A 13,393-nucleotide genomic window follows, 5' to 3' on the forward strand; every position below is an offset into this window, starting at 1 on the left:
TTTATTACCATTATGCAAGTGACATTTATATATATATTAAGTTGAACTATTTTTTAGCCAAAAAGTTTACGTATTATTATTTTTTTGAGTATTTTATTCGAATACTACACTTATATACAAATCAGGTTCCTATATATATTTGTTGATAAGTTTAAATATATGTTTGATTATCTTGGAGATCTAACACCTACTTTAAAATGTCGAATATCCCGAAGTATTAATAAGAGAGTTCCAATTCCTGATCGGTGCTATTAAAAGATTGCTAGATTTTTTGTAATGATATTCTTAGAAGCAGCTCCATCCTTAAAATTGGCAGTGTTTAAAATTTCATGCCTCGCGTAGATGTCCACTTTGCAAAAACATTACATTCGTCCTACACTCAGGAATAGTTTCTACTTTAATATAGCATTTGAATCTTTGACATTCATGCATTAATAGTCATTAATTAAAAGTTTAATAAATCAGTCTTAAGTCTATATTCGATAACATTACAATTTATCGTAGACTGCGTCTAATGAGCCATCCAACAAGTTCTTATACTATTAAAAAAAATCATACCGGTTTAATATCGTAAGACTCCGAAACTTTTGTATACAAACTATATAAAGACATTTCGAATGGAAAATATGTTACAAAAATGCGTGAAAAATAATAATAAAGTCTAATATAATTAATGTGATGGCTGTATAATATTAAAAAAATACAATGAATAATTATTTGTTGTCTGTTAACCACTGACATCACTCATCACGATTGTCGATTAATAGTCAACATTTTACAAACAAATGTTCTGCCATTACATAATGTAATATTGTTAAGTATAAATACTTAATAAATGCAATGTTTCTTATCTTAATTAAAAAATTGTCTGTTGATACTAAGATTGTTATGACGTCTCTACAATTGTACAAGCACCTATTACGCCAGTGTGAAAAACTACCACTGGATGCTTGTAAACATTATAAATTTGCTGTCAAACAGGTAATTAATATTGTATATTGTTACTTTATTTTTTTTACATTAGCTAATATAAAAATTAAAAAGAAAATGCTTATTTCGCTGTAAATTCTATTCTTGTTTAACAAATTTACTTATGCCTCTCAGAGCTATAAACAACACAAATCAGAAACAGACCCAGAAAGAGTCAAAGAAATAATACAAAAGAGTATCGAGGATGCTAAGTGGATTTTAACCAAGGTACTGTAAAATGCCATATGTCATAATTTATTTTCTGAATAAATTCATTTCATAAGTATATTATTCATAATTTTGATTTCAGTATTCTAAGAAATAATGGACAAAATAACAAAAGTATGTCTGCAGAGAATATTTAAAAAATATTTCATTTATTATAAACAAATATTATAATTTAAAAGATGTTTGGGGAAAGAATTGAGGAGTATGAACTACTTGAGCATCTTGGGAAAGGAGGATTTGCTCATGTATATCGAGCAAGATGCAAAAAAACAGGCTTGTTTGTTGCTATCAAAATGATAGACAAAGCTTTAATGGCAAGTGCAGGAATGATAGGAAGAGTTCGACAAGAGGTCACCATTCACTCGCGCTTAAAACATCCTGCAATATTGGAATTGTTTACATTTTTTGAAGATGCACATTATGTTTATTTAGTTTTAGAATTAGCACACAATGGTGAGTTAGCTAAACATTTTAAGTTAGGTACCCGTGGTCTTAGTGAGAAGGCAGCATCTGACATATTTAGACAAGTTGTGAGTGGAGTATTGTATCTCCATACTCATAACATTATACATAGAGATCTGTCTCTGAATAATTTATTACTCACAAAAGATCTTAGTGTAAAAATTGCTGACTTTGGGTTAGCAACTCAATTAAATGGACCTGACGAGAAACATGTAACCATGTGTGGAACCCCTAACTATATATCACCAGAAGTAGCTTCAAGGGAGACTCATGGCTTGCCTGCAGATGTCTGGGGATTAGGTTGTATGTTGTATACATTATTAGTTGGTAGCCCACCATTTCACACACAACATGTTAAAACTACCCTTAATAAAGTTATCAATGCTGATTACAAAATACCAATTGAGTTGTCAATTCAAGCACAAGATTTGCTACAGAAACTTTTATGCAAGGATCCATCGAGAAGAATAACTTTAAAGGGTATAATGGAACATCCATTTTTGAATACATACTTTGATATAACGAATAATCCAAAACAGGACTTCTCACGAGATTCAGGCTTTTTAACCACCCTCCACAGTACTCAACATAGTCAAAAGCCAAGAAATAATGATAGAAGTAACTTAAGCGGTCTTGACTTGTTTAGTGATAAACACAATTTTAACAAAGGTAATATAAATGTCAATAATTGCCTAGATCAAAATTCATATAATTTTTTTGAATCTAGACGACAAAATAACTTTGTATCAGCTTCAAGTGAACCATTACAGTTATTAAATAGTAATCAGAATAAAATAAATGAACCAACTGTAACTCCTAAAATTGATGACACATGTAAAGTTACTAGCCTTTCAGAAAACATGAAAAAATTAGATTTAAAATATAAACAGATTGAATCACACAGCTTAGGTGAAGATAACAAAGAAAATTTGACAAAACCATGCATGCCAAGTTCAAATGTACTAAGTGTTCCACCTCTTTGTGCCGATAGATTACCCACAATATCTCATAGGACACGTAATGCAATTCTTAAAATTGAACCTTCTGAGGTTGTGGTAGAATTCATTAAAAGAAAAGGTAAAGAAAGGGAAGAAAGAATTGTAGAAATTTGTAAAATATCTAAAGATGGCATGAAAATAATTATTTATACCATAGACAAAGAAAAAGAGAGAAATTTTAATATGGAACATAGTTCAAATCCTGATGAGGTATTCTCATATCATAATTTACCACAAAAACATTGGAAAAAATATCTGTATGCAGCAAGGTTTGTAGATCTTGTTAAAGCTAAGACACCTAAAATAACTCTATACACATCACTTGCAAAGTGCCAACTAATGGAAAATAACATAGACATTGAAATGTTTTTTTATGGTGGTGAGAAAGTGACATATACTTCGACAGATGGACTAAAAATTATTGACAAAAATTTAAAAACTCATCACCATTTAACAGTAGCTGCAGATTTAAAATATTTAACTGACCACTTCGAAGAATGTTCTAACCGCTTAAAAAGAATACAAAATGCACTCTCTTGCATTTCTGATGAATGTTTTCCTTTAATTATTGGCAAAAGGCCTGTTCCAATCGCGAATAATGTTACTTCTTCTGGACAAGTGTCATCAAATACGGATCGAAATTATAGCACCCCATTGTTTAATTTAGGATCATTCCACCGAGCAACAACTTGTTCTAGTCGTGCACAAAGCGAAGATATAAAGTTATAGTATCTATTTGAAAGAAATAATAAATTTTCTTCTTATTTTTTTAGGTAAATTATAGTATATTCAAATAGATTAAGGCTATTATTGTAGAATAGATTATTATAGTGTGACACAAAATGTAATAGCTTAAACCCTAAAAAAAATGGTTTCATTATTGTTAAAACATATTACAAATTTGGTGGATAATAAATAACTTGATATTGACATTTATTTAATAGTATTATGACTATTTTAATTATGTAGATATAATATTGTTGTAGTAACTTAATAAATTTAGTTTTATTGAAACAACAATTTTGTACTATTATTTCTTCACTTATTGTAGAATATAAACTATTGCTTTATTTTTGTTTTTAGAGGCCTCCCAAACAATATTTGTATTAAAATTACTTTATTATAATCTTTTACGTAATTATTTACATCGTTTCATTGCGGCCTAGTCCCTGATTATCCCGCAAACAAATGAAACAATGAGCGGAAGTACTCTGTTGGTGACGGGATATCGTAAAATATCTCGTTGCGCCGTCAAAACATTTTTAAATATTTTTTTTACGCGATTAAACAATATTTTTATACTCAGCGTCCGACGAGAGTATGAACGAGCTATACCTATAAGCTATTGGGGGTTCACGATTTAAACACTTTAGTATAAAAAAAGTAAAGTAAAGTAACAGCCTGTAAATTTCCCACTGCTGAGACACACCCTCACGATGTTTTCCTTCACCGCCGAGCACGAGATGAATTATAAACACAATTAAGCACATATATATAGTGGTGCTTGCCTGGGATTGAACTCGCTATCATCGGTTAAGATGCTCGCGTTCTAACCACTGGGCCATCTCAGCATCTTAGTATAACACATTTAAAATTAAATTTAATAAACTATGCTATAAAACTGATGCTTCAGCATGGGAAAACTGTAGTGATGACCTGAACTAGCGGGCACTCGCCAATAAAAGTGTTACAGCCCATCGCTGAAAGTTTAATAAGTACCCACTGTTGAAGCTACAGACTCTTGGCGATAAAACAATTAATATATTTCTTTACTTACACGAAATAATTTCAACTTAACATTCACCATTCAAATCATATAAAACACCCATTTCATCTCCACTTTGCGCATAACAAATATGGTCAGACGATACAAATAGATTCATGGCGTCTAGACTAAATTTTTACTCAAATTTGATTGAAACAGGCAATAGGCTATTTGACTGGTTTTTAAAATCCATTTTATATTATTTAGTAGAGGTTAAGGAACCCAGTAAAAGTTGTTTTTTTATTGCTAGTACAAATTTGCCGAAAAATATCATATTAAAAATTCTATATTTAAATAACGCGCGAAAACGCTACTTGGACAATATGACGCTGCGATGAGGTCGCTGACGTCACTTTGCTGTATTTTAATCTGTGGTACATATAATAGAAAAACAAGGTTTACAAGAAAGTGACTTCATCATAAGCCCGGCCAATCAGGAGCGTTTTGTTTCACATGACAAACGTTTGAAAAAATGCATTTTTATTTTTGAATAAATTAAGTATTATTTTTAAGTTTCGTCAGTAGATACCCATTTTTAAACTCATACACTGATTACAATAATTCACAATTTATTTTTCGCAATGTCAAATAGCCTATTAGAAATCTTTCAGATTCCCTCATCACATTGACTATTTACTCTGAAAAACACAATCATCCTCATTCCTCAATACCTGCCCTTTACCCGCCAGTTCCTTATGACCTTAGCTGCTAATACCCATTAGTCTCATTACCCAGCTGGACTAGGCTAGCTCCTACTAGTGTTTGGCTACGTCCCGTGTGTATAAGATTTCATTTGCATTAGAAGAAAAAAGTAAAATAACAATGGACTAATAACGCTATGTGTTAAAATAAGTATGTAAATGGAGTTCAACTAAATATCTTATTTTGTTTAAAATAGATTAAAAAAAATCTTAGTTTTACGTATTTCAAATTGGATCAGTTGGAACTTGGAAGTTCGACATGTATTAAAAAAAATTATTACCGTACGAAAGAAGTGCTTAGCAAAGAGTATACAAACTCGTTTCACTACGTTATAATTCTTATGCTAATGTATCGAGTAAACAATTTTTGATTTCCTTTTTATTTTAATCATGATTAGTTGCCGATCTAAAGTAATAAGCAGCATATAAACAAATTGAAATAATTGAATGATTTCGATACTTTGCAAGAGTGTTGCATATCGATAGACTATCGATAGTGATAGTTAAGGTGTTGGCGATAATATCGATAGTCTATCGATAGTATTGACGTTATCAAATGTATTGCTCGTGAAGAGCCATTGATAGTATTGATCAAAACGATGCTATCGATATCCGACATGAATAGTTTTCGAAGTCAACTAATTATAGTAAACTAATGATAGTCAAATTATTGATATTTCTGCAACACAGCTTTGCAAATTACCCTCAAGTGTAAGCTTAAATGCACATATTATAATTTACGATCGAAACAAAAATCACCTTTTTTAATGTAATTATTATATAAATAATGTTATTAAATTGCTAAACTAAAACAACTTGTATAAGCTTTTTTTCATCCTTTATAATCGTACATACAAAAAAATACTCCCATTATATGGATTTTATCTCGTAAATCAATAAAATATTGTATCTTCCCAACGAAATTTTAGTATTATATATTTGGAAATTTCAAACGTAGTAATTCGGCTTTGATAAGTTTTTATTACTTTTATATTTATTGGTCATCTTTTATAAAACAAATTTAGCTAATTAATATGTATGTGTTTATATAATCATTAATTTAATGTTTTTTTTTTATTTATACCACAAAATTAATACATTTAAGTGTCCATTATTTTTAATTGAAAGCAATTTCTTAATTTTATTATGCAAAAAAATAAATTTACATCTAGAATTAACTATACTGAATATATAATGAATATGTAGGTATAAAAAATTTATATAGTAATGCAAACAAATAATAAACAATAGCGAAATTATTATTAAGCAATGAAGTACCTATTACACTTTATTAAATAGTTACCATGTGTAGCACTAGATTAAGCAGATAATAAATAAAATGTTACTATTATAAATATTGCGACTGGCAATTTCAATAGGTCTCCATCTTTTTTGTCACGATGCCTCCTAAGAAGCAGCCCGAGAAATCCGGTATGTTTTAGTATTTTAATTAAAAAATGTATGTTTTAAATACATTTTGTATATTTGTTTAAGTTTTATTATGTTCGAGTCAAAATTTATATAACTGAAAGGATATTTCAGTTGTTATTTCACAAAAATATTTCTCGAACTTGTAAGCCACGCGGTACAAGTCAATATCGTTTTTGTACGTATACACGATTGACTTACTTTTATAATTTACTGAAGTGATTAAATAATGTAAGTAATTTTAGATGTAAGTAGTGTTGTTAGCGTTTGGTATAGATGAAATTATCGTTAATATTATGCATTGTAAATATGACATGTGGAGGTTAGGTTTCTTTTTGTATAATAATAAACTCTTTATGTGACTTATACTGGAGGTATAGTTATAGGTTCGGTTTTATAAAGTAGTAGCTATAATGTATGAAAACATAGTACAATTTTTTAAATGATTTTTTATTCTAGGGTCCTCTGCGGCTAAACCCGCGGAAAAGAAACCTGCTACTGCCAAGACTCCGGCAGCAGCACCTAAAGCTGCCTCTACTAGTGCTGCAGCAAAACCTGCAACTGCTAAAACTCCTGCGCCAGCTCCTAAAGCTGCTGCAGCAAAGTCTGCCCCAGCAGCAGCCAAAGCTGCGTCAGCACCAGCAGCCAAACCTGCTGAAAAGAAACCAGCAGCGGCACCATCGGCCAAACCTGGATCTGCTAAAGCTGCTGCATTGAAAGCTAAGTCAAGTGCAAAGCCCTCTGTCAAAAAAGCAGCAGCTGCCTCCAAACCCAAACCAGCAGCAGCCAAGTTAAAGATTGCACCTAAGCCGAAGAAGACTGGTATCAAGGGACAGAAAAAGGTTGTTAAACCAGTTGCAAAGGCACTTAAAACTCAGAGGAAGGTCAGTACTTCTAATTTTATTTTTTATTTTTGTTAGATAAAACATTCTTATTACAAAGAAAGTGGAACTGTTGAGACAATTGTTTCATAGATATGAATTACCAGTTTAGATTATGATATGAATATTAAATTAGATTAAGTATCTACTTTTCTTGTACAAACAGTTACAAAAGAGAAAGTTAAAAGGCAGTAGTTATTTGTAGGTTGTCATTTGGTATTATTTATAACCACAGTAAAAACAAATAGCGTTAAAACAATTTTGGTTTCTTAAGTATAACAACACTAGAACAAAACAAATGCATTTTTTTCTTATCTGTGTAGATTATGTTGACGGAGCTACATAACATTCTTGTTAAAATACAATATGTATTGCAAATGACTACTGATTACAACTTGGATTTCTATATTTCTTGGTCTCACAGTAGCAATGAGTACATGTGCGTATAATATTTAAAATTACAGGTTGTGAAAGGTGAACATGGAAAACGTGTACGGAAGATACGCACATCTGTGCACTTCCGCAGACCCAAAACCTTTGAACCTCCAAGAAACCCTAAATACCCCAGGAAATCTTTGCCTAAAAGAAATCGGTAAGTAACAACTGTATTTATAAATTTCCATTAAGATAAAAATAAACAGATTGCAACAGTCAGGCAAAGCGTATCCACTTTTTCTTTGTAATACATAACTTATGTTAAGCTAATTATTGCTTTTTACAATCTTTCTTTATTTTGATTTCATTGACATTTCTTTAACTCTTAAAAGATTATTTAGGACATGTTACTAACCAAAAAGTACATTTAACTAAATTTTATTTAAGTATCATTTATTTTTTAAATCATATTTTGAATATTAATATATAAACAGTGCTACTGTATGATTAAAATAAATATTAATTTAATTAATTTTTTTTATTATTTAAGTAAATAGATACAATCAATAGATGAAATAAACCTACTAATAAACAATGTTTTTAAGTTGGTTAAGCCTTTTATATTATGGCTAACATTTTATTTCAGTATGGATGCATACAACATCATCAAGTATCCGTTGACTTCTGAGGCTGCCATGAAAAAGATTGAGGACAACAATACATTAGTATTCATTGTTCACACTAGTTCTAACAAGCATCATATTAAGGCTGCAGTTAAGAAATTGTATGACATCAATGTTGCTAAAGTGAACACGCTTATAAGGTATGACAAAACAGTAACAAATGTGTTACAAATTATCTTCAATAATTCTAAATTTATGTGATTGCAAATCAAAATGTCAATTATTCTAAAATCATGCAAGATTTGAATTTAATATTTTCATAATCAGAAAATGAAACTAATTTTAAAAGACTACTAAAATTACAATATCTTGCTGTTTGATTTTTTTAATAAAATGATGATATGTTATGTGGGAATCTCTTTGAATAAGGATGAAATAAAATAAAACACAACTCTGATGACTAACTTTATGATAAACGAGTATTATTATCTAAGGGAATATATACTAAAATCTTTAATGTTCTTTTTTGTAGACCTGATGGCAAGAAGAAGGCGTATGTACGACTCGCAAGAGACTATGATGCGTTAGATGTCGCCAACAAGATTGGAATCATATAAGCATATGTACAATATTTTCTAAGAATACAAAACAAAAATTTATTTGTTTTTTTATTATTCTGTCTCAGCAATGATTTTCCTTATAAATGAAGATATTTTTTTACTATAAAAAAAGTAAAAATTAGAAACCTTACAACTTGTATTAACAAAAATATCAAAAATAGTATTTTACATCAAGGCTTGTAGTTGTTCATCATGGAATAAAGCATACACCAATAAAAGCAACAATATATTTTTCGTAATAAATACATTTTAAAGAATTAACAGATGGACTTCGTGTAAATAGTGAAGTAGCAAAAGTATATGCAATTTCCCAGTAATGCATTTTTATTTTACTATAAACTTAAAATATGTACATACTTGAGATAAATTTCTATATATTAGAAGTAGGCATGTTCCGCTAATGTCGATGTAGCTGCAGTCCCACATATATTCTTTATTTGAAAAAGTACTTCAAAATGTTGATTATCCTCAGAAAAAGCCACAAAAAAATATTATTGCAAAATAAATACGTTTTCTTGTCATAAAATTTACACGTATTTTCAACGGTAACAACTATAAATATGTGGTGTATTTTGGGGAAAATAATAAATTACAATCGCTATCGTTGGTCTTTAACAATAGTTTAATACTCAAGACTAAAAGGCTCCAAAAAATGTGCCTGGTGATAAGTAAAGTGATCGTTTTTGCCTATATGACTTCACAACATGGTGTCTCGTATATTAGATCACGTGATACAGGGACTAAAAATTACGACTTCTAATTTTTACATAAAACTGTAACATGTATGGTAAATTTCTACGTATATTTTAATTTATTACCAAATTCAATAACTACGGAAAGTATTTTTATTTAAGTACAGAATGTCGTGAAAAATATATCACGGCTAAAGTCTTCTAAAGTAAAGTAAAGCACACCATTTGTGATCCAACTTCCGAACTAAGCTATATTTTTTGGTAGAAGGGTCGAAGCTACTCCAATGCGTGTTGCACATTTTATACATTTTGCATGTATATACTTCAATAGAGAGCTCGATGTTTGGTTTCAACCTTCGGACCCGTTTCGTTGACATCAGGCAGGGCCGCCGTAACCGGGTGTGCGACACATGCAAAGCACGCGGTCGGCACGTCCAGGGGGCGGCTAATTGAGCAATACATCAAGTGCCTAATTCAAGTTATTATTATAATACCCACAAATCCTTAAGTAAAATAAATTATTCAAAGCATGGAAAATATTGTACTGAGTGAAGTTAAAAGTCTGTCGTCTGTTATCCTTTGAAAAACAGTACTGTCGAAGTTTGGAGAATCCCCTTTAAGCTTCCTTATCAATTGGTAGATTAGGTATCAGTTACTTGTAGTAAGATGTTGTCGTAGGGCGGCTTGAAGGGTTTCGCGCCGTCAGGTATATTGGTGGTCGCAGAGGTCATACGTTCACTGTCGCAGGCGCAACGGGCTTAACGCAAACTTAGAGGGACAGCTGTGGGCCGCACATCGCCAGTTGAGAAAGGAGTTAGAAAAGGCGATAAGTAAACAGAAAGCAAATGAAGAGCTTTTAATGGGCTTGAACAGGGTCCCATGGCGGCGCTCCTATCGTGGTTTGCGAGGGAAGTTCCGGACACACGGCGCTCCTGTGACGGAATCGCTACCGCCAGATCTTCTGCGACTGGTCGGAGCTATTTCCGGGAAACAGGGCAGATCACTGAACCGTCGATGCCTAAAAAACACCCTGAAGACCTCGACAACGGAGGCGGTGGCCCAAGGGAAGATAGTCCTAGCGGTATCACCAAACGTGGCCAACGTCTTCAATAGTCTACCTTTCTTTTTTTTTACTTTAATTTATAAGATCCACGGGCTCACAGTTACCCGTGGATGTTGTAAAGATGGCCATGGTAAAATATAAAATATTTTACATTTATACATTTTGGCGTTTTATATTTTATATTTTTACTTATCATCAGCAGATCTTCGCTGGACTCGCTAGCTCGTCGTCGTCCTGTTGGGGATGTACTTCGATATCACGAGTTACCTTCCTATCTCAGAAGGCCATTGGGGCATACCTCCAGGATCGGGTGATCTTTTGGGCTTGTCCGGCGTCTAAGAAGCTGCGTCGGTTCTCGGTCCAATACTGTGAAACGTTGGATTTGACTGGCCCCTGCGGGCGCTGACATTGCCCGGGATGGTAGTATATATTGTCCTACGCAGACGACGCCCTCATCACGGTGACGGGGCGAACCTTTCAGAAGGCGGCCCTAGGCCTAGCTGAGGTCGGAGTGTCGCTCACGGTGGATCGATTCGAGATGCTGGGCTTGAGGGTCTCTGTAGCTAAAACGGAGGCCCTCCTAATCCACGGTCCTCGCTGAGCTCTCCTCGAGGACCGTCTATCCCGCCAGGAGCCTCGGACAACATTTTGTCCCACTCATCTTGAAACTCATCAATGCCAACGTAGGAGGACCGGAAACACCTTGCCTGCGTGCGCTCTATGGCATTGTATGGTGCATCCATTTGGGTGGACTCCCTCAGTGCCGGTAACAAGGCTCTCATCTGACGGAACCATGGGAACAGTGTTGGTGACTCGCTTTGCCGAAGAAGACCGGGAGAAGGTGTCTTCGCTATGGACGTCTTCTCCTCCCGCCATAAGTGTACAGGGGTTAGGGGTCTCTGTACTCTGAGAACTCCCTAGGAAGTGGAGCTCCACAGAGGTGAGCCTACGGTCAGGACGTCACAAATGATCTCGTGACATCCGCCGAAAAGACGGAGTGGGAGGATATCGCTGGTTTTTTAATGGGTCCGCCCCCCACCTCATGTGGAGGAAAAGCGTAATGCGTTTTGCAGCAAAAAAGGGCGGCATAATAAGTATTGTACGCGGGCGTCAAAACAGCTAGCGGCGGGCCTGACATCAGGTATACATATAATAAATTATATATAAAATCCATCGTTGAGAGAAACATGTTCAATTATCTGGGAGATCTTTTTTGAGAATGATTAATCAACCTGATTATAATGTATGTGAATTTGATGATACATTGGCAAAGTTTAGGTGGATTCATCTATACTGATACTATAAATGTGAAAGTAACTCTGACGCTCTTTCACGACAAAGGCAACGAACGGAATTTGATGAAACTTGTACGCAGCAAAATTCAACTCCAAGAAAGGACATACGCTACTTTTTGCCTAATACAACAACCAACCACTAAAACGCGAGTGAAACCGCGGGCAACAACTAGTATTTATATACATTTGAGGATTTGGTGTTAATAATTCTTATAAAAATAAATATTTCCTTAAATATCCTGATTATAATGAATACCTACATGTTTTCCTGAAAAAATTAATGATCATACTTAATTGATATTAATTCACCTTGCTGCAAAAAGAGAAAAAAAAACTACTTAGCTTCGTTTAATAATCGTTTCTCAAGTTTGGTTTATATTTATAATATCAAGTCCTGTAACTTAGATTCTTCATATCTCATGTCTCATGACATTTTCGAACGTTGTAATGCTTCATAAAACGAATCGCAGAAATTTTAAACGGCGACTCTGCACAAAATCCTATCTACAACCACTATATAAGTATATATTCATCGTAAAATAAAACTGGAGTTGTCAGATAAAAATTCTGCTACAAGTTTATCTACCATGACCATTCAAGTAATACAGTGCAACCTCGATATAAAAAATGAAGGGAACGGAACAAGTAAATATTCGTTATATCATAATCATCGTTGAGGTTAAGTTTGTCTGCAATTCGTTATAAAGAGGTAAAAAAATCACCTCTACATTACGTACGTATCTTGTTATAGCGAACAACTTCTACTAATAAATGATAACACATTTTTATCAAATTACTGTATGTATTTTCTATTTAAATACAATTAGGTAGATAACAAAAACTTTTTCTTACATTAATAGTAATCAAAATGAAATGCAGTAAAATCCGTAAAAGTGGGTACATATCTTGGTGGGAACTTTATATAAAGGTTTTGGATTGACAAGATTCGTTAATTAGAGGTTGTTCGCAAAAAGTGTTCGCAATGTAAAGGTATATTTAACATTGACTCTTTTGGACAATTCAAGGGGATTTAGAAGAATTTGATAAGTCGGGGAATTCGTTATATTAAGTTTGCACTGTATTTAATAATACGATTTTGTAATATTTAATGTTATAATATATAGATGACCTTGGATGTAGATAAACCAAATGTGTAAAATTGGTCAATGGCCTCTAAGGACTTCAACATCAATTGCTATAGCCATGGCCACGTTGACTTGACACAATAAAATAATCGTAGCTCCCCTACCGGCCCTCACCTTGAGTGGCTGACCCCTATTACGTCACGTCAGT

General features: G+C 33.0%; 2 protein-coding genes across 2 annotated transcripts; both read left to right on the plus strand.

The window, feature by feature from the left end:
- The first annotated feature begins 747 nt into the window (after positions 1-747).
- On the plus strand, positions 748-3,745 carry LOC124533582 (serine/threonine-protein kinase PLK4). Its single transcript, XM_047108955.1, has 3 exons — positions 748-981; positions 1,105-1,197; positions 1,280-3,745. Exon 3 carries the CDS (start codon positions 1,377-1,379, stop codon positions 3,384-3,386), a length of 2,010 nt encoding a protein of 669 aa, XP_046964911.1. The 5' UTR covers positions 748-981; positions 1,105-1,197; positions 1,280-1,376; the 3' UTR covers positions 3,387-3,745.
- A 2,687-nt stretch (positions 3,746-6,432) lies between these two features.
- LOC124533697 (60S ribosomal protein L23a) lies at positions 6,433-9,089 on the plus strand. The gene is made up of 5 exons (XM_047109143.1): positions 6,433-6,554; positions 7,011-7,435; positions 7,897-8,024; positions 8,454-8,630; positions 8,963-9,089. The coding sequence occupies exons 1-5, from the start codon at positions 6,524-6,526 to the stop codon at positions 9,045-9,047; spliced, it is 846 nt and encodes a 281-aa protein (XP_046965099.1). The 5' UTR covers positions 6,433-6,523; the 3' UTR covers positions 9,048-9,089.
- Positions 9,090-13,393: the final 4,304 nt, after the last annotated feature.

The sequence above is a fragment of the Vanessa cardui genome, chromosome 11 (genome assembly GCF_905220365.1).
Source record: "Vanessa cardui chromosome 11, ilVanCard2.1, whole genome shotgun sequence".
In the NCBI taxonomy this organism is placed as follows: domain Eukaryota; kingdom Metazoa; phylum Arthropoda; class Insecta; order Lepidoptera; family Nymphalidae; genus Vanessa; species Vanessa cardui.

What these genes read in the sequence shown, in the direction of transcription:
- LOC124533697 (XM_047109143.1), top strand. Translation starts at nt 6,524, where the DNA reads ATGCCTCCTAAGAAGCAGCCCGAGAAATCCG. An exon ending in GAAGCAGCCCGAGAAATCCG is followed by an intron (nt 6,555 to 7,010) that starts GTATGTTTTAGT and finishes TTTTTATTCTAG; the next exon opens with GGTCCTCTGCGGCTAAACCC. An exon ending in TCTTTGCCTAAAAGAAATCG is followed by an intron (nt 8,025 to 8,453) that starts GTAAGTAACAAC and finishes ATTTTATTTCAG; the next exon opens with TATGGATGCATACAACATCA.
- LOC124533582 (XM_047108955.1), top strand. Translation starts at nt 1,377, where the DNA reads ATGTTTGGGGAAAGAATTGAGGAGTATGAACTACTTGAGCATCTTGGG.